Here is a 25,029-nt window from a genome sequence, read left to right on the forward strand (position 1 = left end):
CTTCCTTTCCATTTCCTCTCCATCACTGTCTCGATCAGAAGCAAGACTACTCCGGACTCTTTAATAACAACAGAGAGAACACAAGACCAGGGTCTGGTCTAGGGGGAAACCCGGCTGTGAGAGGATGGGGCCGTTCGATAGGAACTCCAGTGGGCTGTGAACAACAGTTAGGGTTAGGAGAGGGAAACCACCGCCTTGACACCACCGATGAGGAGAGTCTTGTGTTTGAATTGGTCTTGGGTCCCGAAGCTCGGGCATGGATGGTTTCCCTTTTCCACTACTCTTCAGACTCCAACGCCATCCTCTGAGGATTGTAAGAGGGGTTCCTCCAGGCTGTAACAGTGCTGTGGGCCAGAGAGCTTAGCCGCCCAGAGGCATAGGTCCCGTCCTGGCCTAAGGGAGTCCAGGGAGACCAAAGCAGCTGTAGATGAGAAAAATTGAAGGGGCGGGGCGGGGTGGGGTGGAAAAACAGGTCTCTCTCCAGATTTCTTTTCTTTTTTTTTTTTCTTTTTTTTTTTTTTTTTTTTTTGGTTTTTCGAGACAGGGTTTCTCTGTGTAGCTTTGCGCTTTTTCCTGGAACTCACTTGGTAGCCCAGGCTGGCCTCGAACTCACAGAGATCCGCCTGGCTCTGCCTCCCGAGTGCTGGGATTAAAGGCGTGCGCCACCACCCTCCGGCTCTCTCCAGATTTCTTAATGGCCAAATCCAGGCACCCCCCACCCCACACACACACCTCAAAAGCTCGGGTTCATGACTACTTTATGTTCTTAAATTCAGCTATCCAACTTGGCTTCTGGCTTCTGCTGCCTCCCATTCGAGATTATGAATTGACACCACCTTCCACCCTACCCCTACCAAGTTCATCTCCAATCATACCTGATCCCTGGGAGTGACAAAATAATTCTCTTCCTGTGGATAGGTTCCTTTCTCTTCTTCCACGTCAAGGTATTCAGTAGTGCTGAGGAATCCACAGCCCTCTTCAAGTACTGGGAGCTCAGGTGTAGCCTCAGAGCTACCCCACTGGGCCTTCTTCAGTCTGTGGAGACATTAGGTTTAGAGGCAAGGTGACTGGAGGTCAGGCTTCCAGCTTCATTCTTCACGCTTCCCTGGTCTGAAGTACTTCTCACTGAGACTCATAGGTGTTACCATTTGACCTTCAACTCACCCCAACTTTTTGCTCTCTACAGACAGAAGAATTCTCAGTTCAGGGACTTACCTGTCAGTGACCCCTAATTTCCCTTAGTTCAATGATATGCTTTCTTGTCATCTTGGGCCATTTCACTCTTCCAGCTAATGTGACTTACCTTCCATCCCTCAATTGCTTCTTTCCATATTATAGAAACTTTTAAGGGCCAGCAAGATGACTTAGCAGGTAAAGGTATTTGCCACCAAGCCTGATGATCTAAGTCAGGACCCAGATGATGGAAGACGAAAACAAATTCCCATAAATTGTTCTCTGACGTCCACACACATGCTGTGGAATGCAGTATATATGCATATACATAATTAAATGCAAAAATAAAGAAATCATATTTGAATCACACCAGGGGCATGGTTCCTTTCCAAGTACCAATGAATTTTCTCAAAGCTCTCAACTTTCTTTAGTTCAAATTACCCTGCCACCAATCCCTGCTTGGCTCCCAGAGGCCAGATGCCATGTCTCCTTACTCATTGATGACTCTCTGTCGCCTCCTCAGGTCCTCCAGATGATAAGTAACAGCTCTGACACGGGCTGGAATGTTTCCAGGCCCCTTTTGCATTCTTTCCAAATGCAGCTTCCTCCTCTTTCTTCTCCAAAGCTTTTCAGGAGGAGGGAGTCCCTCAAGAGGATGCAGGCCAGGCTGGGAGCAACCAGTGGCCCTCTGTGCCAAGAAGGAAGAACAGTTGCTAAATGGGTAGACAGGTGTTGGTTTCAGGGGACTTGGGGCTGAACTAGAGAATCAGGGGTCTCTGGAAGTTGGGGCATGATCTGGAAAACAGGATGCTTGGTTTATGGTAAAAACAGGGTCTGGTTAGTATGCTGGCTGGGAAATACCAAAGAGAAAGGGTACTAAGGCTAGGAAGGCAGTGGGCACAATTTAACAGAAGGTTGAGGAGCAGAGTCTGTTATACCAGTATTGGTGGAATGTGCTGTTCTTCCATCCAGTTGGAGCTAAGAACAAATAGAGGAGCTGGAGTCAGAAAGACACCCTTAAAAATACCATTTCCCCCATAACTCTCCTGACTTCCTGTTGGAGCCACAACTTCCATCAAGTAGTGTGAAATGACCTCCACACACACACTTACTGCTGTAAGGATTTATGATCAATAAAAATAGTATAGCTCACCTCCCCACCTCCAGCTTCTGGTTTCTCCTCTACTCACCTAGACCTTTGGCTAAGATTCTCCCAGAAGGCATCTCCATAAGACTGAGGCATTGGTCTGCTACTCTGGGAAGGCAGGCTACAGGGGGAAGGTCGGCTGACCACCCTGGAACACCTGCTCAAAGAGGACAAGGTAGGCTCAGGTCTCAGAGTTGTTCTGAACCTGTGGGTGCTGACCCCTTCCTCTGGGGGTTCAAACAGCCCTGCACAGGGGTCCCCTAAGGACACTGGAAAACACAGATATTTACATTATGATTCATAACAATAGCAAAATTAGTTTGAAGTAGAAACGAAAACAATTTTATGGTTGAGGGAGGGGTCACCACAACAAGAGGAACTATATTAAAGGGTCCTAGCACTAGGAAGGTTGAGAACCACTGCCTAAGAGCATCTCCTCTCCCACTGGATTCAGGAGTGGTTCTTCCCATGGGGTCCTAGCTGTCCACCTGCTCACAAGCCATGCCTTTCCTTTCATTCTCTCCTTCTCCCTTCCCTCCCTCTCTCCCTCCCATCTCTGTTTTGAGACAGGGTCTCATTATGTAGCTCTGGCTGTCCTGGAATTTGCCATATAAACTAGGCTGGCCCTAAACTTAGAGATCTGCCTGTGTCTGCCTAGGCTTAAAAGCATGAGTCATGAAGGATGGTGGCACTTTAATCTCAGCACTCGGGAGGCAGAGGCAGGAGGATCTCTGTGAGTTCTAGGCCAGCCTGGGCTACAGAGTGAGTTCCAGAATAGCCAGGGCTGTTACACAGAGAAACCCTGTCTTGGGGTAGTGGGGTGAAGCATGAGTCATAATGTTTTCTCTCTCCTTCTTTTAAAGACAGGGTCTCATATATTCTAGGCTGGCCTCAAACTCGATATATTGCCCTTAAGATCCTCCTGTTTCACAGGGGTGGAAAGATGGCTCAGTGGTTAAGAGCACATGCTGATCTTGCAGAGGACCTGAGTTCAAATCCCAGAACCAAGGCTAGGTAGTTCACAATTGCCTGTAACTCCAGATTTGTCGGGTCCAACCCTCTTCTGGCTTCTGCAGGCACCCACATACATATGCAGATACACACATAAATTAAAATAATAAAAAATTAAAGATCTTCTTGCCTTCTCCTTTTGAATGCTGGGATCATAGGCATGTACCACTACACCTAGTTTGTTCTTTGTTTTGTTGTTGTTTTTTTTGAGATAGGGTTTCTCTGTGTAACCTTGGCTGTCCTGGATCTTGCTCTGTAGACCAGGCTGGCCTCAAATTCACAGAGATCCACCTGCCTCTGCCTCCTGAGTGACGGAATTAAAGGCGTGCACCATCACTATCGGGCTTTACACCTAGTTTTTATGCAGTGCTAGGAATCAAACCCAGAGTTCCCTGAATGCTAAGAAAGCATCTGTACCAGCTGGGACTGTGGTGGTGCACACCTTTAATCCCAGCACTTGGGAGGCAGAGGCAGGCAGATCTCTGAGTTCGAGGCCAGCCTGGTCTACAGAATGAGTTCCAGGACAGCCAGGGCTACATAGAAAAACCCTGTCTTGAAAAACAAAACAAAACAAAGAAAAAAAAGAAAGAAAGCACTGTACCACCTACACTATATCTAGCTGAGCTACAGCCACAGCCCTTTGTCCACTTTAGCTAAAGAGGTTAATGACTCTGATTTGATTGGAGACAGGAGCTATGGTGAAGGCTATGGTTGAACCCTCAGGTCTCACTGAATCCCAGCTTCCTCCTCCTCCTCCTCCTCCTCCTCCTCCTCCTCCTCCTCCTCCTCCTCTTCCTCTTCTTCTTTTTCCTTTTTGGTTTTTCAAGACAATGTCTCACTATGTAGTTCTGGCTGTCCTGGATCTCGTTCTGTAGACCAGGCTGACATCAAATTCACTGAGATCCACCTGCCTCTGCCTCCTGAGTGCTAGAATTAAAAGGCATGTGCCACTACACTCAGCTTGAATTTCAGCTTTTATATTGCATAGCCAGAGAACATAATATTTAGCAAGCAGAGTTGTTAAAAGGAAGGCTTTGATCAGGTTATGGTGGAAATGCCTTTAATCTCAGCACTTGGGAGGCAGAGGCAAGTGGATCTCTGTGAGTCTGAGGCCAGCCTGGGCTACAGAGTGAGTTCTAGGACAGCCAAGGGTACACAAAGAAACCCTGTCTCAAAACACCAAAATAAACTGAAAAAAAAAAAAAAAAAAGAAAGAAAGGAAGAAAGGCTTTGGCTACTCAGGTGGTTTTGCCAGGCAAGGTTCCTTTAAGTTAGTGAAGATCCAAGAGAGAAGCGCTTCCCCCTGCTGTGTCTTCTGGGTTGAAGAACCACTGACATCCTTGTATGCAGGAAGGATATACGGAGCTATGTGAGAAGAGTGCTCGTGACTTCCTTGTCCTCAGATTGAATGATGCCTAATCTTCTGAGTTTTTGTTTGTTTTGAGAGACAGAGTCTCACTATGTAGTTCTGACTGTCCTGCAACTTGCTTATATAGTCCAGGCTGGTGCTGAACTCACAGAGATCTGTCTGCCTCTGCCTCCTGAGTCCTGGGATTAAAGATGTGAGCTATCATGCCTGGCCCAACCTCCTAGTCTTTAAGTGAAATATCAGGGAGTCTTTCATATTCTTCTCTTCTATCTGTCTGTAGGTGGTCTCATTCAATTATCATGACTTTAAACATCTCCAGTGTGCTAACACTTCCAAATCTGTTCAAGCCCCGGTTCCTCCTTAGGCTCCACCCAACATCTGCTCAGCCTTTAATCTGATGAAAGATATACCCCATATGCCTAACTGCTATGGCCAAAAACATGCTATGCTATATTCCCCCTCATTTCCTGTATCTAACTGGCCAGTCCAGTGAGCTGTATATCTGAACAATACCCAAATCTGACCACGGTTTCCATTTCCATTCTCACCATATTGGAGAGATCCATCATCTTTCTCTCCCTGGACTATGACAAGGGTCTCTCTATTTTACTCTCCCTGTTTCTATTATTATTTTTTTTAATTTTGAAATTTTAGCTAGGCAATGGTGGCAAATGCCTTTCATCCCAGCAGGCAGGAGGCAGAGGCAGAAAGATCTCTGAGTTTGAAGCCAGCCTGGTCTATAGAGCGAGTTCCAGGACAGCCAGAGCTACACAGAGAAACCTTGTCTCTAAAAAACCAAAAAATGATTTTTTTCTGAGACAGGGTTTCTCTGTAGTTTTGGTGCCTTTCCTGGAACTCACTCTGTAATCCAGGCTGGCCTCGAACTCACAGAGATCTGCCTGCCTCTGCCTCCTGAGTGCTGGGATTAAAGGCGTATGCCAACGCCACCCGGCAAAAAATGAACTTTTAATTTATTTTTATTTCATACTATAATGTTTTGCCTGTATGTGTGTCTATGTATCATGTGCATGCAGTGCCCACAGAGCCTGGAAGAATGTATCAGATCCTCTGGAACTGAGTTACAGATATCATGTGGGTGTTAGGAACTGAATCTGGGTCCTCTTAATCACTGAGACATCCCACGAGCCCCTGTTCTTTTTATTTTTTAAGGATGTATTTTTTTTTTATTTTATGTGTATGGATGTTTTGCCTGCATATATGTGTGTGTGTGTGTGTGTGTGTGTGTGTGTGTGTGTGTGTGTTTGTGTATCACATTCATGCAGTGGCCACAGAGACTGGAAGAAGTCTGGCATTGGATCCTCTAGACCTGGAGGTATAGATGGTTTTTAGCTGCTGTGTGTGTGTACAGGGAATTGAACCCAGATCCAACAAGTGCTTCTATTCTCATTCCCCTCCCCTAATGCTACTACACAGAGCAAGAGAAAGTAATCTTTTTTTCCCCTCTGTTTCTGCCTCCTGAGTCCAGTGAGAATAATCTTTTAAAATGGTATCTTATTGGCTCAGTGGTTAAGAGCATTTGGTGCTCTTTCAGAGAGCTGAGGTTCAGTTCCCAGCACTCCCATCAGGCAGCTCACAACTGCCTGTAACTTCCAACCTTTAGGAGATCCAACACCCTCTGGTACATGTGTGTAATCTCAGCACCTGGGAGATGATGACAGGCGGATCAGGAGTTCAAAGTCATCCTTGTCTACATAGTAACCATGAGGCTACCTAAACTATATCAGACCCCATTTCAAAAACAAATGAACACAGGGGCTGGAGATATGGCTTAAGAGTTAGTGTTTGCTGTTCAACCATGAGAACTGGAGTTCAGATCCCAGCACCCATGTAATAAGCTACGTGTCCCTCACACACCTGTAACCCTACCTCTGAAGGGGCAGAGACAGGACGGCTGGGGCTTTCAGGCTTCCACTCTGAGAAAATGTGAACTCCAGGTTCAGAGAGAGACCCTGCCTCAAAGGAAGAGATGGTTCTGCTAGAGAGACAGCCCAGCAGTTAAAAGCACTTGTTGCTCTTGCAGAGGACCCAGATTAGGTTCCCAGAACCCACACGGTGCACACACACACACACATGCTGACAAAAAACACTCATACATATAAAATAAGATAAATGAAACCTTAAAAAAAATGTAGAGAAAAAATTGCTAGGCAGTGGTGGTGCATGCCTTTAATCCCAGCATTCAGGAGGCAGAGCCAGGTGGATCTCTGTGAGTTCGAGGCCAGCCTAGTCTACACAGCAAGATCCAGGACAGGCACCAAAACTATACAGAGAAACCCTGTCTTGAAAAAACAACAACAAAAAATTTAGAGAAAAATAGGTAGTGAGTGATAGAGGATACTCCACACCTTCTGGCACCTATGTATGCAATACGGTGCATACACCTGCACATATATGTGTGCATAAACTCACAGAGACATATAAATAAATAAATCTTTAAAAAAATTGAGGGGGATAGATAGGTAAAAAGAATATCCAATGCCGGGCGGTGGTGGCGCACGCTTTTAATCCCAGCACTCGGGAGGCAGAGCCAGGCGGATCTCTGTGAGTTCGAGGCCAGCCTGGGCTACCAAGTGAGTTCCAGGAGAGGCACAAAGCTACACAGAGAAACCCTGTCTCGAAAAACCAAAAAAAAAAAAAAAAAAGAATATCCATATAATGAAAATTATTGAATTTCACCGGAGTACATCAGTTCATGATACTATTTCTCTACTATATTTATTTGAATTTTTCCATAATAAAAAAGGTTGAGGAAAAAAGTGTGCTTACTTAAAACTTTTTATCTCCTCCATCTTCAGAATAAAAATACAGAATTTTGTTTATGGCCTACAAGGTTTTCTATGATCTGGCTTTTGCCTAATTCTCTTAACTTTATTTTTCACAATTTCTTCAGTCAACAAGTTTCAATTACATTGGTCTGACCTGTTACTAGAACATTCCAAATTTATTTCCTTCTTGCCCGCCCCCCCCCCCCCCCGCCATCCCCATTCTGCAGACAAGCTCTATCTCATTTCAAATTAACTTCTACACAACAGTTTTCTACAGTGACCCTAACCTTATATCTCCTCTATTTTCCATTACTTTATATTTATTTATCTTTTTGTGTAGTTCTCATAACTAGGTGTAATGATGCTTGTTTGTACATTCTGTTCTACCACTAGCTCTGTGAGAGGAGGACCCCCTTTCTTTCTAATTTTTGAATCCCCAATGTCTATTACAGTGTTCAAAAACTGTTGGGGCTAGAGTGCCGGCTCAGTGGTTAAGGGCACACACACTGCTCTTGCAGAGGACTTGAGTTCATTCTCCAGCACCCACGTCAGTGGGCTCGCAAATACCTGTAATTCTAGCTCTAGGGTATCCCCAGCCTTCTTCTGGCCTCCATGGACAATTTAAAATAAAACAACAGCTGGGCGGTGGTGGCGCACGCCTTTAATCCCAGCACTCAGGAGGCAGAGCCAGGCAGATCTCTGTGAGTTTGAGGACAGTCTGGGCTACCAAGTGAGTTCCAGGAAAGGCGCAAAGCTACACAGAGAAACCCTGTCTCGAAAAACCAAAAATAAATAAATAAATAAATAAATAAATAAATAAATAAATAAATAAAATAAAACAACAATAGTAAATCATTTATTGAATAAATTAGTGAACCATCAATCCCCAAAACACAGGCACTGAGGTTCCTGTTCTTTCTTATTCCTTTCCGAGAAGAATCCAAGCACGCAATCTTCCCTCCATCCCACCCTTATCCTTCCCACCCAACAAGGAGGACTCACTTGGCAAAAGGGAGGATGCTGTCTCCATCTTCCTGTCCCTGCATGACCGGACTCCGCTGGGTAGCAGGATGGATCTCCTCCTTGGTGCTGGGAGGATAATGGATAATGAGTCATTCACTCATGTAATAGCTGTAGGGACCGCAGCATCAGCAAGTGGAGAGATTGGAAAGGGACTGAACATCCCCGAAAAAAGAGAGCTTCGTAACTCTGAGAGAGACAACAGTGCTGTACTATTAACTGAACATGTAAAGCTGGAGATAAAAACAACAGGCAAGGTGGACGATGTGAAGGAGAAAATTTTCTGGAGCTAAAAGTATAGAGTAAGCGAAAATTACAGAGGCAAGTTAAGTTAATTGTAGTACAAGATGACGAAGCAGGAGGCCTGACAGGTGGAAACTGGATGGGGCAGAGGCCTTCGACAACAGAACTGGTGACTGCGGACAGAGAAGTGGAGGCATTGAGGGTTGGTAAGAAACTGGATACGAAAGGTTAGTGAAACTGTGCAGAAAGAAACAACAAAGGAGGAAGCAGCAACTGAGAGCGTCTACATTAGTGGTTCTCAATCTGTGGGTCACGACCCCCTGGCGTCCAACGACCTTTTTCACAGGGGTCACTTAAGACCATCAGAAAACAGATATTTACATTACAACTCATAACAGTAGCGAAATTACAGTTACGAAGTAGCAACAAAATAATTTTATGGTTAGGGGAGGGGGTTACCACAACGTGAACGGTACTAAAGGTTCGCAGTGTTGGAGTGCTGGTCCACGGTAAAGTGAACAGAGAAGTCAGTTGCACAGGAACTTTCTCGAGAAATCTGTACCCATACTTGGGTGCATACGGACCTTTTCCTGGGCTCTTCTTTTCTTCCTTCCAAGATTTACTTACCAATTTTTTATTTATGTGTATGTGTGTGAGCCTGTATGGGTTTATGTGTACTATGTGTATGCAGGAGCTGGAGGAGGGCAGAAGAGGTCCTCTGCAAAAGCAACAAGGACTCTTAATCACTGAGCCACTCCTCAGCCCCCTTCCCTTTCTCTTTCAATGCCTATGGTTAAATCTATGTTAGAACCTTTTTTAAAATAAACTCTACTTGTGGGACTGGAGAGATGGCTCAGCTCCTAAGAGAACTTGCTGCTCTTGCAGAGGGCCTGCGTTTGGTTCTCAGCACCCACGTGGTGGCTCACAACCATCTGTAACTTCACCTGACACCCTCTTCTGACCTCTGTGGGCACCAGGCACACACATGGTGCACACCTGTACATGCAAGCAAAACCCACATAAAGATGAAATAAATAAAAACCTCAGCTGCACCGAGACAGCATTTGGGACAAAGATGATATGGTGAGAGGTGTTTGGGGGTGTAATTATAAAGAAAAAAATTGAAAAACACTAGCTCTAAGGACTGGAGAGACTGCTCAGCGTTTAAGAGTGCTTACTGCTCTTGCAGAGGACCTGAGTTTGGTTCCCAGCACCCAAGTCAGACAGCTCACAACCACCTGTAACTCTGGCTCTAGACGATCTGATGTCCTCTCCTGACCTCCACAAGCACCCACAGCCTCACTAGACCCTCACCCACAGACTCACATAGGTAATTTAAACGAATTTGTTGTCTTTTTCAAGACAGGGTTTCTCTGTGCAGCCCTGGCTGCCCTCTGCTGGGATTAAAAGTATATGCCAACACTGCCCAGCTTAAAAATAAAGTCTTAAAAAATATATACTAGATATGGACCAAGGAGCTGGTTTGATGGATAAAAGAGCTTGCTGCCCCAGCCTGATGACCTGAGTTCGATTCCTGCATCTGACTTCTACACACACACACACACACACACACACACACACACACAATGAATACTTAATTTTTAAAAAGAATACTACAAAAAACCCAGAAAAATAAAATAAAATACATGAACAAATATTAGATAAAAGCCAGAGGTGACAGCACAGATTGTAATCCTAAGCACTCAGGAGGCTCGCGAAGGAGTATCATGAGTTTGAGTCTAGACTGGTTTCTAACAGCGAGACTTTGTACAAAACAAAACAAATTAAAAAAAAAAAAAAGCTAGGGAAGTGGTAGAGATGTGGTTCAGTGGTAGAGCCGCTGGCCTGCATGCCCGGCTCTGGGAACCCTAGCCAATAAACTACTAGGTAAGTGAGGCGCGCATGGAGACCTGCACCAAACAGAAAAAGCCAATCAGAATGTGTCGGAAGCAACAGGTGCGCTAGACATAGTTTGGCAATCCTGGGATTCCAACATTCAGGAAGTTAACTCAGGATTGAGAATTTAAATCCAGACTGCGGTATGGATTACAGAGAGAGACCCTGCCAGTCACAAACCGCACAAAAAACTAACAAGGGTAGGTAGCCAAACTGAGCTGAGAAAGGTCGAGGAACGTAAAGAACAAAAGGGGTATCTTGAAGTAGTAGATGGGGTAGAGTTGGGCTGAAAGGGCATGTGAGCTCGAAACCGGATGTCCTGAGCTAGAAAGGGGTCTAGAACTAAGGGAGCCATTGGCAATTGCTGAGGGGCGTGCGGCCTTCGGATGGCTGGGCCCGAGTGGCTGACCTAGGTCTAAGGGGCTGGACAGATAGATCTAAGGCAGCCGGATAGAATCACTAGTTGACCAAGGGAGACTCGAGACCTCGGCAGCCAGACACAGCCAAGAGGGTAGATGGGCATCTGCAGGGTGGTGCCCTGGCTCAGGAGCCTGGTGGTGGGGTGGTCTTGCCAGGAGGGAAGGACCAGGCCTGAGGGCGTGGCTTGGGCCTGAAGGGGCTGAGGCGACCTTTGGCAGGTCGACGGGGGCCCACAGCCAAACCGCTGGCAGTAGGCAGGAGGGCCGTGAGGTAGGGAGCCCACGCTGAGGGACGTGGGCAGACCCCCCTGTGGGCCGGGGTCTCCAGCCCTGAGGAGGCAGCTGCGGCCTAAGAAGACACCTGAGCCTCAGGGGGCCGACGGGGGCTGAGGCGGCGGTCGGGGGAGGCAAACTTGGAAGGCTGTCTGGGAAGACAGCAACCGAGCGGCTGCGCCGGCGACGCCTGCCTCTGGCCCCATCACCTGAGGCCACTGCGAAGCGGAATTCTGGAACCTCAGGTCGGGCAGGAAGGGGCAGCTCCGCAGTGACCGTGGTCGCCCCCACTGGCCCGGCTCGCCCGGCTCGCCCGATGGCCGGGCGGAGAGGACCGCCCCCGGGGGCGTGGTCTGCCAGCAAGCCCCGCCTCCTCGGAGAGCCTCTGACGGCGGCGACGTGCGCGGCTCCGACCTGAGTCCCCTCCGGGGTCCGCTCCCACCTTTCCCGGCTCCTCGGGAGCGCTGGTTCTTTTCCCACGTCCGGGCGTTCTGCTTTCCCCGGGTGTCCGCGGCTCAGTGGCCTGGCCTCCGCCCGGTGGGCCGTACTGTCGAGAGTGCACTGCCCCTTTAAGTAGAGTGGCCCTGCGGGCTCCTTCCCGGGACAGCGCGTGCCCGCCTGCCCCGTCCGCGCGCGCGCGCGCGCGCCCGCCCGCCGGCCCGCCGGCCCGCCCGCCCGTCCGTCCGTCCCCCGCCCCTCGCTCCCGCCCCAGCTCGCGCTGCCCGGGCGGGCGCCGGCCGCTGGCGCCGCTACTGCTGCCGCCCCCGGGGCGCGATCCGCCGCCCGCCGCCCGGGGACCCGGCGAGGGGCGGGGGCAGCCCCCCGAACTGGCCCCGGGTGTCCCCCCGTCTCCAGTCTCAGGCTTCCAGGAAAGTTTGTCCCTTTGCTCTCTGCCCGGGAGTCCTGCCGGGACGAGGTGAGAGCCGGTGGGGGGCAGGGAGGGGACGCCCGCGGAGGAATGCGCTGGGGTGGGGTGTGGGGGGGGAAGCGGGGAGCCAGGGAGCCGGGGTTCGGAGGTCCCGATTGCACGACCCGGTCGGGCGGGCTAGGCGCGAGAGCTCGGATCATGTGCTATTTATCCCGCGGAGGCGCAGAGAGGTGCCAGGCCCCGGACAGCCGTCGGTCGGCTGGACTGGAGGGCCGGGAACTCATGGCCGCCCCGAGCGGACAGGCGGGGGCCTGTTGGAGAACTGCCGGTGGGCAAGGTGCAGGTGACCCGAGACCCCCTTTCGGGTCGGTCGGCCCCACCCCAGCCGCGGCCTCCTCCCCAGTGAGCCCTTAAAGCTGTACCCGCAGACTCTGCACCTACTCCCTTATTCCTTTACCCCACTATGTCCCAGCCTGGCCACCCAATTCCCTGTTTTCTTAGTGTCGGAGGTGTCACATTGCGTGTCCGCCCTGGTGTCCTTCCCTCCCCTAGACAGGGTTTTGGGGGTCAGGGCTATTCTTCCTGAGCCAGCCTCTGATTTCGGCTACTCCCTTCCTGTGGTGGGATAGATCAGCCCCTTTATCCCTCCCCTGCTCTGCCTAGGAAGGCTGGTGAGGTGAGGTCCAACCCAGCATGACAGAAGTTGGAGGTCTTTGGGGACTACAGGTGGGGATGCGATGCGGCATCCTTGAACCCTTTTCCTGTCTTCACCCTGCTATCCGTAGGCGTGGGCTCCTTAGACTCTCCTCCCAGGGTGTGGGCACCCGGATCACCCACATTCCTAGCCTGCAGCCTGGCACCTTCCCCAGGCTAGTGGACGCCATAGCACTAGTCCCAGGTTGGGTTTGGGACCAGTCTGTTCCCTTTTCCCTTTGCTCTTCTTTGAGGAAGCCCCCCTCCCCAACCCTTGCCTGCAGATCCCCTCTCAAGATACAGGTATTCCGGGTCTCCCTGCCTGGAGTCCTGGGGGTTGATATTATGCATACAGGATGACCCCACCCTCCCCTGCCCATTGTCCTGGATCCTGAAGAGGAAGTTCTGGGGGCTGGGCAAGGGGTTTGGGGACCACAAGGCAGGCCCTGTGGATCCTTGTTCCAGGCTATACCTCTAGCCTGTGGACCCTGCCTCATGGATGAGGCTGGTCAGCTCTATGTGGGAACTGATCTCTCTCTTTCTCTTGCTGACCCTGGAGAAGAATTATAGATCAGGGTTCTGTGATTGGAGTTTTGGCCCCCTCTTACACCTCTTCTCGGCTTCCAGCTTGTGCTTCCACCCCAGAGCCCGCTCCCTGTCCTGTCAACATCTCTGTCGCCCCTTCCTTTTCTTCGGCTGTTCTCTCTTGTATAGCCTGACCTCAATCTTGTCTTTTGTCTGATGCCTCTCATTTTCTCGGTGTCTAACTTTCTGTCCCCCTCTTCCCTGCCTGCCCCCCTCAGTGTCCGTGCCCATGTGTTCTTCCCCGTGAATCACCCTCTGTCCAGTCTGTGTTTCATTCTCTCGCTCCCTCTCCTCCAACTGAACGCTCAGTACGCTGGTGAGTGACTGGGAATAAAAATATCATTGCCTCTGCCCTTGGATTCACATTGCCTTGAGCCACTCCAGAGGGGCGCCTATCCTGACTTTCCTAGCATCTCCCTATCCCTTGCTTTCTAAACACAGAACCTTTGGAGCTTCAGGCACTTCCCGACTTCTCTTCCCCCACAACCCGGGTTTCCCTTACAGCCCTGCTGGTGTGGCCAGGCCCCGCGTGTAGGATGGGGCTTCCCATACGAGGGCCGGTGGCAGCCAGAACTGATACAGCCCCCCTGATCTGGGGCCGGGACACCAGGTAACTCCGGGGTGATGGCCCAAGCCCCTACAAACTGGGATGTGGTTGGGGAGAGAAGCAGGGATATTTTCGGGAGTGACGTTTGGGAGGAAGGCCAGAAGAGCAGGAACTGAGTCCTTGAGGGGATGGGTAGCTAGCTAGCTGGGATAGAGTGTGTCGACACGGACTCAAGAAGCAGGGAGGCGATGTCTTGAGTTCTCCCCATGCCTCTGACCACCCCTTTTTTTTCTGTCCAGCTGAGGAGGGCAGGAGTTTCTGAAGCTATGGCTGGTGCCTCGGTCAAAGTGGCCGTAAGGGTTCGGCCCTTCAATGCCCGTGAGACCAGCCAGGATGCCAAGTGTGTGGTCAGCATGCAGGGCAACACCACCTGTGAGTGACTCCAGAGGGCCCGCTGGGCTGTCCCGGGAGGAAGGCCATGCTGGGCATAGCGCATGTGCTAGCTGCAAGGGAGGGAGGGGGGGCAGACTGGCCTTTCCATGTTCCTGTCCCTGGGAGGGGGAATGCTGGCCAGCAGCCCTCCATTGCCCAATCCAGGGAGGCAGCTCAGTGGAGGCGGGTCCTGTGAAGCCAAAATTAGCTTTGGTGGCTGGAGGGGGTGGGGATTATTAAAGGGGAGAGATGAGTTAAGGTAGAGATGGGGAGTGGGATCCTGGATCCTTGGGGCTTATGGGAAAAGTGGGCAGAGGTTGAGCGTACGTGACCTTGGCTTTCCTCTCTTTGTTTTCTCAGCCATCATCAATCCCAAACAGAGCAAGGATGCCCCCAAAAGCTTCACCTTCGACTATTCTTATTGGTCACATACTTCGGTGAGGCTGTTGGGGCTAGAGGAAGAAGCTAGCCATAGGAGACGAGGGGTGGGGGCGGGGGTGGGATTTGGGTCCTGAGAAGAGGGCCTGTTCCTGGGAAATAAGGATATCCAGGGGGCTGGATCGGGACGACAAGTACCTCTGGGTGGAATGCAACTCTTGGGTTGTGTTTAGAACCTAGAGGGGGAAAGTAGACTCCGTCCAGATAATTAGGACCTGCAGGGGGCTGGATAAGAACCTCAGGGATGATAAGAATGATGTAGTGGGGGTGAAGGGCCCCCAGGACATTTGGGGCGGTCACTGAGAGGTCAGGATGCTTAGGCCATAGACCCAAAGAACAACCTCATCCAGGGCTCCTGTCCCCCTCTGCCTCCGTTCACCTAGGTGGAGGACCCGCAGTTTGCGTCTCAACAGCAGGTGTATCGAGACATTGGGGAAGAGATGTTGCTGCACGCCTTCGAAGGCTACAATGTGTGCATCTTTGCCTATGGGCAGACGGGGGCTGGGAAGTCTTACACCATGATGGGGCGGCAGGAACCGGGGCAGCAGGGCATTGTGCCTCAGGTACGTGCTGGGACCTGACTGGGCAGCCAGGGGAGGAACATCTTCAGTTGCCACAGGGGAAGAAGGACAAGGTTAAAAGGCTTATAAGCCAAGACCTGTCTATCTGGAGCTGTTGTTTGTGATTGGAGAGGTGATGGAGCATAAGGCTTGGCTGTATCCGAAGGCCCAGGGCTCTTTTGAGAGAGAGAGGCTTTGCGCCCACCAGGACAACAAGGCTCCATGAGAAGAGCCCAGGCATTGATGTTAGAGGAGCCATGGTTTTACAGCTCACTACTCTTTTATTTTGTCTTGTAACTGGTTTTTAGTGCATTTCCCACGTGGATTTCAGCACTACACGGTGTTAACTGTAGTTGTGAATAACAGAGTTGTCCATAGTTCTCTGTGGCTGTGGTCTATAGTGGCCTTGTCCATAGACTAGAGTACAGGATGCATGGGTTTGCATCCTAGCCTGAGGGATACTAGCTTGTGACTCTAGACAAATGTGAACCTTTGAGAGATTCTCTTCCTGTCTATAAAATGGAACTGACCCCTCCCTTGCGGCTGTGGAAAGGGTCATTTGGGACAAGGTCTGGCCTGGGGCTGGAGCTGCAGGTATGCCCTGAACAGCAACTTCTCTGTGTGCCCCTCCAGCTCTGCGAGGACCTCTTCTCTCGTGTTAATGTGAACCAGAACGCTCAGCTTTCCTATTCTGTGGAGGTGAGCCCCAGTCTTGGTGCAGGTAGGCAGGAGGCCTGGTACCCCTGGACAAGAATGTAGGAAAACAGTGATTAAGACTGAGGTCTGTCTCTGGCGTCAGCTTAGGACCTAATTCTGGCTGTGCTGGTGACTAATGTGACCTTGGGCAGTGATTTCAGCTTGTAGCTCCCGAGGATGTTCTTCTACGGGATGCTGAGGATTAGACTCACCTCCTTGGGTTGGTGAGAGGACCAGTGAGCTAGCGTACCGGCCTTAGCACCATGCTTGCTGTGCCTGAGCTGCAGTTCACTTTGTCCTGTCCGGTGGAGGTTAGTTTCCCCAACAGCATCCCTGTCGGCTTCCTCACTTCCTATTTGCTCCTCCCTCTCAGGTGAGCTATATGGAGATCTATTGCGAGCGAGTACGAGACCTCTTGAACCCCAAGAGTCGGGGCTCTCTGCGTGTCCGGGAGCACCCCATACTGGGCCCCTATGTGCAAGACCTGTCTAAACTGGCTGTGACTTCCTATGCAGACATTGCCGACCTCATGGACTGTGGAAATAAGGCGCGGTGAGGCAGGCCTCCCTGGGAATGGGAAGGAGGGGAGCGGGAGATGGTGAGGGTGAAGGGCGGGAACCGATGACTTTTCCTTTCCTCTCCAGAACGGTGGCTGCCACCAACATGAACGAGACCAGCAGCCGTTCCCATGCTGTCTTCACTATCGTCTTTACGCAGCGTTCCCACGACCAGCTTACTGGCCTGGATTCAGAAAAGGTAGGGACCGCCCTCAGATGATGTGATGGAAGGGGCTTGCACGTTCCCTGCCCACCTGTGTTCGGTGGTGCCTCCTCAGGGCTTCCACAGCCCGCTCTGCTCTCCTGCTAGATAGTGTGTTATAACCTGCTTGCTGGCTGGTCCTTAAAGGTTCTCAGGGCAGGGCTCAAGTCCCACTGTGTCCCTTGTCCTGGAACAAAGTGAACCTATAAACATCTGTAAACGAATGAATGGACAAATGAATGAGTAGCCAGGTGTGGTGGTCACTGTTGTCTCATTTGTTTTCCTTTGTCCCCCCCACCCCCACCCCACCCCCTGGGTTTCTCTAGCCTTTGCTAAACACCCAGATTTCTGCTGGCTCTTCCCCTAATTCCCTTCCCATCCCTACCCACCCCAGCCACAGCCTGCTTCTTTCCTTCAACCCCAGGTCAGTAAGATCAGCTTGGTGGACCTCGCTGGGAGTGAGCGGGCTGACTCCTCAGGGGCCCGGGGTATGCGTCTAAAGGTGAGGAGGGTGCTTTGGAGGGATGGATGGAAGGAAGCCTTGGGGGCTATGTAGGGAGGGAGGTTGCTGATCATCCCCTAGGAACCCTTGCTGGCAAAGTAGAGGGGACGAGGGTCTGATTGATAGAGGAAAATCTCAATTCCACATTCCTCATCCTTTCTCAGGAAGGCGCCAACATCAATAAGTCTCTGACTACTCTAGGGAAGGTGATCTCAGCCCTGGCAGATTTGGTAAGCCCCGGGTCGGGAAGAGAAAAGTCTCAGGAAAAGAAGGCGCAGGGAATGACTCACCCTGATTATCTTTCCCTTTTATCCCTCAGCAATCAAAGAAGCGGAAGTCAGACTTCATCCCTTATAGAGACTCTGTGCTCACCTGGCTGCTCAAGGAGAATTTGGGTGAGGGGTGCCTTCCCCAACTTTGCTAACCTGCCATCATCTGCATCTGACAGACTCTTTGGGCACCCTTAGCATCTCTAATCTACTCAGTGTTGTCTCACTGTTTCCCCTGACCAAGGGGTCATCCTATAAGGAAGTTTCCTGTGCTGACATCAGGGCTACACCCTGCCAGACCAGGGACCTCACTGACCTGTTTACCCCTGACCCCAAAGACTGCTGAGTCCATCTCCCTCCCACAGGCCTGTGACTGCTCACAGGTACCTGATGTCTCCCTGACCTCACCTTTCCCTACATTACTGGACTTCATGATCAGCTCCACAACTCTCAGCTCTATCCTACCTCAGACACCGGCCTCTCAGACCTTTGTACTGGGGCTCCCTTGATTCATAACCCAGTCTAACTTTACTTGTTTATTATTACTTGAATATAGTTAATTCATTGAGACAGGGTCTCCTGTATCCCAGGCTGGCCTTGAACTCTCTCCTTCTGCTTCCTCCTTCTGGGTCCTGGGGTTACAGTCACGCAGTAGCTCACCCAGTCCAATATGACTTCTCTTAGGCTCCAGCTCACCTGTACTTTTCCCATCCTCTCCATTCCTAGGTGGGAACTCACGCACAGCAATGATTGCAGCCCTGAGTCCCGCTGACATCAATTATGAGGAGACACTCAGCACGCTCAGGTAGGGTTTCAGCTTTGGTAGCATACCAAAAGTGCCGGGAGCTCAGAGGCTGGTTAGTCATAAGGGAGGGAGAGCCTCCAGCCCTGTCACAATGTCTTGAGATCTGGGAAGGTGAGCAGGAAACAGATAGACAGACAACAGGAGTCTCCTGGGCCTGCTGTCACCACTTTTATCTTTCCTTGTCCAGGTATGCAGACCGTACCAAGCAGATCCGATGCAATGCTGTCATCAATGAGGACCCCAATGCCCGGCTTATCCGAGAGCTGCAGGAGGAGGTGGCGCGTTTGCGGGAGCTGCTGATGGCTCAGGGACTCTCGGCCTCTGCTCTAGGAGGTAGGGCTACTGGGGAGGGACAGCCCAGGGAGGCTCCTGAGCTCACCTGTCTCTCCTTTGCCTTTGCCCAGTCCTGGGCTGTGGGAAGGTCCATTCACCATTAAACCCTTTGTGTGTTCAATGATGTGGACACACATCTGGAGAAGGCACTTACATCTTTTGATATTATGGAGCCGGGACAGACTTTTTCTGGACAGACAGTTTCTCAGGGACACTCAAGACAGGTTTCTAGAATGAATAAATGGCAGATACAAGGAATATATAGCAAGTCACGAATTTATGGTCCACATAGGAAGTTTAGAAGACACTGTGGGGAATGTGTCTTGGAGAAGTTCTTATAAAATTATAGACTCTTCGATTAGCTTGAACTATTTAGAGGGCCTCCAGGCAGTAGGACCTGTCCTTAGTACATGAGCTGGCTTTTTGGAACCTAGGACCTATGCTGGGACACTTTGTTCAGCCTAGGTGAAGGGAGGAGGGGACTGGACCTGCCTCAACTGAATCTACCAGGCTGAGCTGAATCCCCAGGGGAGGTGGGAATGGGGGGTGGGTTGGGGGGAGGGGGAGGGTGGAAGGAGGGAGGACAGGGGAATCCGTGGCTGATATGTAAAATTGAATTAATTATAAAATTAAAAAAAAAATGTTTACCTGGAAAAAAAAATTACAGACTCTTCTTTTTTTTTTTGTTTGTTTTGGATTTCACTGTATGTAACCTTGACCTTTCTATAGTCCAGTGGTTCTCAGCCTTCCTAGTGCTGTGACCCTTTAATACAGTTTCTTATGTTGTGGTGACTTCCAGCCATAAAATTATTTTGTTGCTACTTCATAACTGTAGTTTTGCTACTCTTACGAATCATAATGTAAATATCTGATCTGCGACCCCCTTGAGGGTCTCGACCCACAGATTGAGAACCACTGCTGTAGTCCCTCCTACCTCAGGCTGTCAAGTGCTGGGATTACAGGCATGGGCTGCCATGCCTACCTGTCCTTTGTTGTCTTAAGACAAGGTCTCATTATATAGTCAAGATTACCATGCACTCACTGTCCTCCTGCCTCAGGCTTCCAGTCGTTAGGATTGTAGGCATGTGCCACTATGCCTGGAAACATCAGGCTTTTAATCAACTATAGCTTTATAGTCAACAACAGGATGGTTTCTAAATGTAGAGCTCAGCTTCGCTGGTAAGAATTAGTGTCCACGTGAGTGTGAAGACCCACAGTCCATGTTAACTGGATCAGGTTCTCACCTGTGTCCAGTCTTAAGGGCCATCTCACTGAGAATAGCGTGCTGAGGGGCTCAGTGGGGAGAATAGGAGTTCTTGGCAAGAGAAGGAGGGTAAGGTAGATGACTTGTCTCGAAGAGGAAAAGTGTATGGCATCTTATACTAGGGGCAGAACCAAAAGGGCTAGGCACACGTGATGTGGGACCTCTTCAGCTCAACGCAGCTAAGAGCTTTCTGATGGTAGAAATGATTAATGGTGGGAAGAACGGGCAGCTTCACCTCATGCAAGCGTGAGGCTCTCCATCCCTGGGGTCTCAGCTGCTGTCATTGTCACTTAGGAGGGCCACCTCCCTGGTGGCAAGTGGCCCAGACGTCTCCTGCAGTTCTCTGTGGCCCCCTTGGCCTTCTCTTGTCTCTGATCAGTTCCGTCTTAGCCTCCTTCTCCCTTTCTCCCCTCCAGGTCTGAAGGTGGAAGAGAGCAATCCTGGAGGTGCTCTGTCGGCTGCATCATCTCCCCCCGCCCCAGCTTCACCCTCGTCTCCTCCTCCACACAATGGGGAGCTGGAGCCCTCCTTCTCCCCCAGTGCTGAGCCCCAGATTGGGCCTGAGGAGGCCATGGAGAGGCTACAGGTGGGAAGCGAGGCTAACACTGGCGAGGTGTGGTGGTCTGGGCGCCGCTCCAACTTTCTCTCTCCAAAACCAAGGCTAAGTGGAGGAGGGAGTCTCAGGAGTGTGGTCATCTCTGTGGTAGGTGTTGGTCCAGGATTGTCCTGAATTTACCTTCTGTCTGTCCTAATGCCCCCAGGAGACGGAGAAGATTATTGCCGAGCTGAATGAGACTTGGGAGGAGAAGCTTCGTAAGACAGAAGCCCTGAGAATGGAGAGGTATGAGGGGCCTGGGCGGACAGCTGGCCCCTTTGCAGGGCAAGGTCACGGGCAGCATTGGTAAGGCTGACGTTTGCCTTTCCCTTACAGAGAAGCGTTGCTGGCTGAGATGGGCGTGGCTGTCCGGGAGGATGGTGGTACTGTGGGTGTCTTCTCTCCAAAAAAGGTGTGTGAAGGATTGGGCAGAGAAGCCTAGAGAGCTCCCTGGAGCCTGAAGAAGAGGGTTGGATGTGGCGTGGCGGAAGCCTTAACCCTCGTCCTTAGCTCCTGTGCCTCTGCCTAGTCCCTTCATCTTTTTCCCATCCCCACCGTCTTCTGTCTGTGTTATGTGGCCATCTCTGCCTTCTCCAGCCATTAGATAGTCAGCTAGAGACGTCAGTGCTTAGTAAATGCTGTGGCCAACCACTGAAGGGCCCATTGAAGATGGCAGTCTCTACCCTTGAGGGATGGCAAAGCTTCGTAAAACCCAGCTCTTTACATGGGTGTGTATAGGAGTACACACACAGAATTAGTCCCAGGATTCACTGGGAGAGTGGCTTCTTCGGGAGAGAGGAAGAGGACCTGGGAAGCGCTGATGCTGTGCATGGGCTATCTACCTGAAAAGTTAACTGAGCCAGGCTTGGTGGCACACGCCTTTAATCACAGTACTCAGGAGGCAGAGGCATGCAGATCTATGTGATTTAGTGGCCCACCTGGTCTACAGAGCGAGTTCTAGGATAGCCAGGGCTCTGTTACAATGAGAAACCCTGTCTCGAAAAACAAAACACACACAAAAAAGTTGTTTGTTTGTTTTTTGGATACAGGGTTTCTCTATGTAGCCCTGGCTGCCCTGGATCTTGCTCTGTAGACCAGGCTGGCCTCGAACTCTCAGAGATCTGCCTACCTCTGCCTCCAGAGTGCTGGGATTTAAGAAAAGTACATTTTAAAAGGCTAACTAGGGACAATGACTGGAAAAGAGAGGGGGGAGTAAATGTGACTTGATTAGAAGTGTAGGAGGGTGGGTCTTCATTGGAAGCATTCATGTGGCATGCAGCAGCTCAGGAAGGTAGTTTGCAAACTGGAGCTTGGAAAAAATGGACAAGACTGGGGTGGAGAGGGGTAGGGACAATGTGAGGCTAAACAGACACAAAGCATGTTAGGCTACATGGGACTTGTTGGTGCCAAACAGGTAATGGGTGCATGGTAGAGCTTTGCTGAGGAGAAGGAAGTGAGGCCAGTGTGGTCAGGTCTAGGCCAGACAGTGGGGGCACACACCTTAATCCCAGCACTTGGGAGGCAGAGGCAGAGGCAGGTGGATCTCCGGGTTCGAGGCCATCCTAGTCTACATAGTTCCAGGACAGCTAGGACTGCACAGAGAAACCCTGTCTCAAAAATAAACAAATAAAGAGTGGTCAGGCCCAAGTGGGCACAGAAATAATACTTAAAATACTTCACCAACTGGCACGAGACTGATCAATTAGAAGGAACACTGGCCGTAAAAAGTTAGCACAGCTGCCAGATGTTGTGGCACACGCCTATAATCTCAGCATCCGGGGATTGGGTGGCAGAGGTCGGAGGAGCTCAAGTTCAGGGGCAGCCTGGGCTACATAGTGAGTTTAAAGTTAGTATGAGCTTTATAGTGAGATCCTGTCTCAAAAAAATAAAAGGCTGGCAGAGTGTGGTAGCACATGCCTTTGATCCCAGCACTTTGTGAGTTCAAGGCCAGCCTGGTCTGTGTAGTGAGTTTCAGGCTAGTCAGAACTACATAGTGAGACCATATCTAAAAAGAAGAAGGCTGGAGTTCTAGTTCAGTGATAGAGTGTTTGCCTAGCACATTCAAGGCCCTGGGTTAAATTCTCAGCAGGAAAGAAGCAAGAGATAGAGATGGGGGGTAGGGGGGGTGCTTGGTACGTCACGCATACTTGCAACAAAAAACAAGCCAGCATAGCTGACTAGTGTGTGCTGATGGAGGGATGATGTGGAAGCCAGTTTGAGCAGAGCAGGAACTTCCAGTCCTACCAGAAAACCAGCCTGGCCTGTCTGGTACATGGTGCAGAACAGGCCGGGATCAGGCCCTAACTCAGATGTATTGCTCTGGCTGGTCAGTAAAGGTTCTGCAAAGAGGTGGTTGGCCACTGGAAAGGGGCTTACTGTTCTGTGAGGTCAAGACCATCTAGAAAATTCAGCAAGCAGGAATCACTGAGCTTTAATTACATATTTGCCTATATACATAACCTTAATAATTTTTGAGTTTTATTTTTGTTTATTTTATCTATCTATCTATTTTGGCTTTTCGAGACAGGGGTGTCTCTGTGTAGCTTTGGAGCCTGTCCTAGAACTCGCTCTGTAGCCGGCTTTATTTTTTTATGTGTTATGGGTGTTTTGCCTGCATGTATATCTGTGTACGATGTGTATGCAGTACCTGAAGAGTTCAGAACACGGTGTTGGGTCCCTGTGGGATAGGAGTTATAGACAATTGTGAGTAGCCATGCGGGTGCTGGGAATCAAACTCCGAAGAGCAGTCAGTGCTCTTAACAGTTGAACCATCTTGCCGGGCAGTGGTGGCAACGCCTTTAATCCCAGCACTCGGGAGGCAGAGCCAGGCGGATCTCTGTGAGTTCGAGGTCAGTCTGATCTACAGAATGAGTTCCAGGACAGGCTCCAAAGCTACACAGAGAAACCCTGTCTGAAAACAAACAAACAAAACAGTTGAGCCATCTCTCCAGCCCAATCTCATTATCTCATTCCTTTTTATTAGTGTGTGTGTGTGTGTGTGTGTCTAAGCATCTTTACTTGCTGAGCCATCTTGTTGCTCCTGCCCTGCCCCTTACATTTAAACATTTTTATTATTGTGTGTGTGGGCATGGACAAAATGGGTGTCGGAGCGTGTGTGCCGCTGTGCTCCTGTGGGAGATAGTGACAGCTTCAGGAAGTTTGTCCCCTCTTTCCACCTTTACATGGCGTCCTTACTTCATTTCTGTTATTGTAGTAAAGCACCCTGACCAAACGCTGCCTCAGCAGGAGAAGGCTTTCTTCAGCTTACAGTTCCAAGTTACAGTCCATCATGGTGGGGAAGCCAAGCAGGAACCCATGCTACTCACGTCACATCCACAGAGAGCAGCAGCGGGGCAGTGGATGCACATGCCCCACCCCCCCACCCCTAGCCTGTGATGCTGCTGCTTGCATCTGGCTCCCTCCTGTCTTACAGTTCAGGATCCACTGCCTAGAGAATGGTGCCACTGGGCGCCAGAACTTCCTACCTCATTAACAGTCGAGATTATCCCTCACAGACGTGTCTGCCGGAGTCTGAGCCGGACAATTCCTCACTCAGACTCTTCCCAGTGGACTCTAGGTTGTGTCCAGCTGACAGTGAAAACTAACCCCAGCACACCTGGGTTCGGGGGAGGGAGCATAGGTTGCCAGACTTGGGCAGCAAGCAGCTTTACCCGCTGAGCCTCTCACTGGCCCTGGCTTCAGTCTTTTAACAACAGCGGTTGTGTACCTTTCCACTTTAAAGGGTACTCGATTTTTTCCCTGGAGCCAGACTATTCTGTTGGATGAGGGCGATTGATTTGAGTAAGCTTTCTACTGGTAGGCATTTAATTTTTTCACATTCTCTGGTACTGGAAATGATGTTACAACGGGTAATCTTATAGATAGGTGTTAAAGCTGGGCATGGTGGTACATGCCCATACTCTCAGTACTCAGGAGGCCGAGGCAGGAGAATTGTCAGGAGTTTGAGATCAGCTAGGGCTACATAGACCCTATTCCCTCCCCTGACCCCCAAACAAAAGATTGTTGTCTGTAAGAATAGACTCCTGGCAGTAGATATTTAGAGTAAAATGATAGTCATTTTATTTTATTTTTTAAGGCATGGTTGTTGTTGTTGTTTTTGCTCTTTTTTGGGGGGAGGGGCGCCACCCAGCTCACAAATTTATACACAGAAGCTTATTCTTTTTTTTTTTTTTTTTTTGGCTTTTTGAGACAGGGTTTCTCTGTGTAGCTTTGCGCCTTTTCCTGGATCTCGCTCTGTAGACCAGGCTGGCCTCGAACTCACAAAGATCCACCTGCCTCTGCCTCCCGAGTGCTGGGATTAAAGGCGTGCGCCACCACCGCCCGGC

General features: G+C 50.2%; 2 protein-coding genes across 5 annotated transcripts in view; one reads left to right on the forward strand and one right to left on the reverse strand.

Moving 5' to 3' along the window:
* Nucleotides 1–47: 47 nt before the first annotated feature.
* Nucleotides 48–11,902, reverse strand: Inca1 (inhibitor of CDK, cyclin A1 interacting protein 1). Of its 4 annotated transcripts, none has more exons than XM_059271089.1 (7): nt 11,780–11,902; nt 8,489–8,575; nt 2,364–2,477; nt 2,112–2,151; nt 1,668–1,861; nt 876–1,035; nt 48–421 (listed from the first exon to the last, which is right to left on the reverse strand). In XM_059271089.1, exons 2-7 carry the CDS (start codon nt 8,530–8,532, stop codon nt 278–280), a joined length of 696 nt encoding a protein of 231 aa, XP_059127072.1. In that variant the 5' UTR covers nt 8,533–8,575; nt 11,780–11,902; the 3' UTR covers nt 48–277. The 4 variants fall into 4 exon arrangements, with proteins under 4 accessions (XP_059127072.1, XP_059127073.1, XP_059127070.1 ...); XM_059271090.1 differs by lacking the exon at nt 11,780–11,902 and adding an exon at nt 11,547–11,690 and having other exon boundaries at nt 48–393; XM_059271087.1 differs by lacking the exon at nt 11,780–11,902 and adding an exon at nt 11,547–11,689.
* A 195-nt stretch (nt 11,903–12,097) lies between these two features.
* The window catches only part of Kif1c (kinesin family member 1C), a 29,599-nt gene continuing 16,667 nt past the window's right edge, over nt 12,098–25,029 (forward strand). The window contains exons 1-16 of the mRNA XM_059271091.1: nt 12,098–12,253; nt 13,988–14,093; nt 14,330–14,462; nt 14,823–14,899; nt 15,284–15,463; nt 16,094–16,159; nt 16,530–16,708; nt 16,801–16,912; nt 17,340–17,417; nt 17,582–17,647; nt 17,737–17,812; nt 18,413–18,491; nt 18,679–18,824; nt 20,505–20,674; nt 20,850–20,929; nt 21,020–21,095. Of these exons, the coding sequence (XP_059127074.1) occupies nt 14,357–14,462; nt 14,823–14,899; nt 15,284–15,463; nt 16,094–16,159; nt 16,530–16,708; nt 16,801–16,912; nt 17,340–17,417; nt 17,582–17,647; nt 17,737–17,812; nt 18,413–18,491; nt 18,679–18,824; nt 20,505–20,674; nt 20,850–20,929; nt 21,020–21,095 (1,491 nt within the window). The 5' untranslated portion in view covers nt 12,098–12,253; nt 13,988–14,093; nt 14,330–14,356. The remainder of the gene's footprint in view (nt 12,254–13,987; nt 14,094–14,329; nt 14,463–14,822; nt 14,900–15,283; nt 15,464–16,093; nt 16,160–16,529; nt 16,709–16,800; nt 16,913–17,339; nt 17,418–17,581; nt 17,648–17,736; nt 17,813–18,412; nt 18,492–18,678; nt 18,825–20,504; nt 20,675–20,849; nt 20,930–21,019; nt 21,096–25,029) is intronic.

Source organism: Peromyscus eremicus, chromosome 8a (assembly GCF_949786415.1).
Source record: "Peromyscus eremicus chromosome 8a, PerEre_H2_v1, whole genome shotgun sequence".
Taxonomy (NCBI): Eukaryota; Metazoa; Chordata; class Mammalia; order Rodentia; family Cricetidae; genus Peromyscus; species Peromyscus eremicus.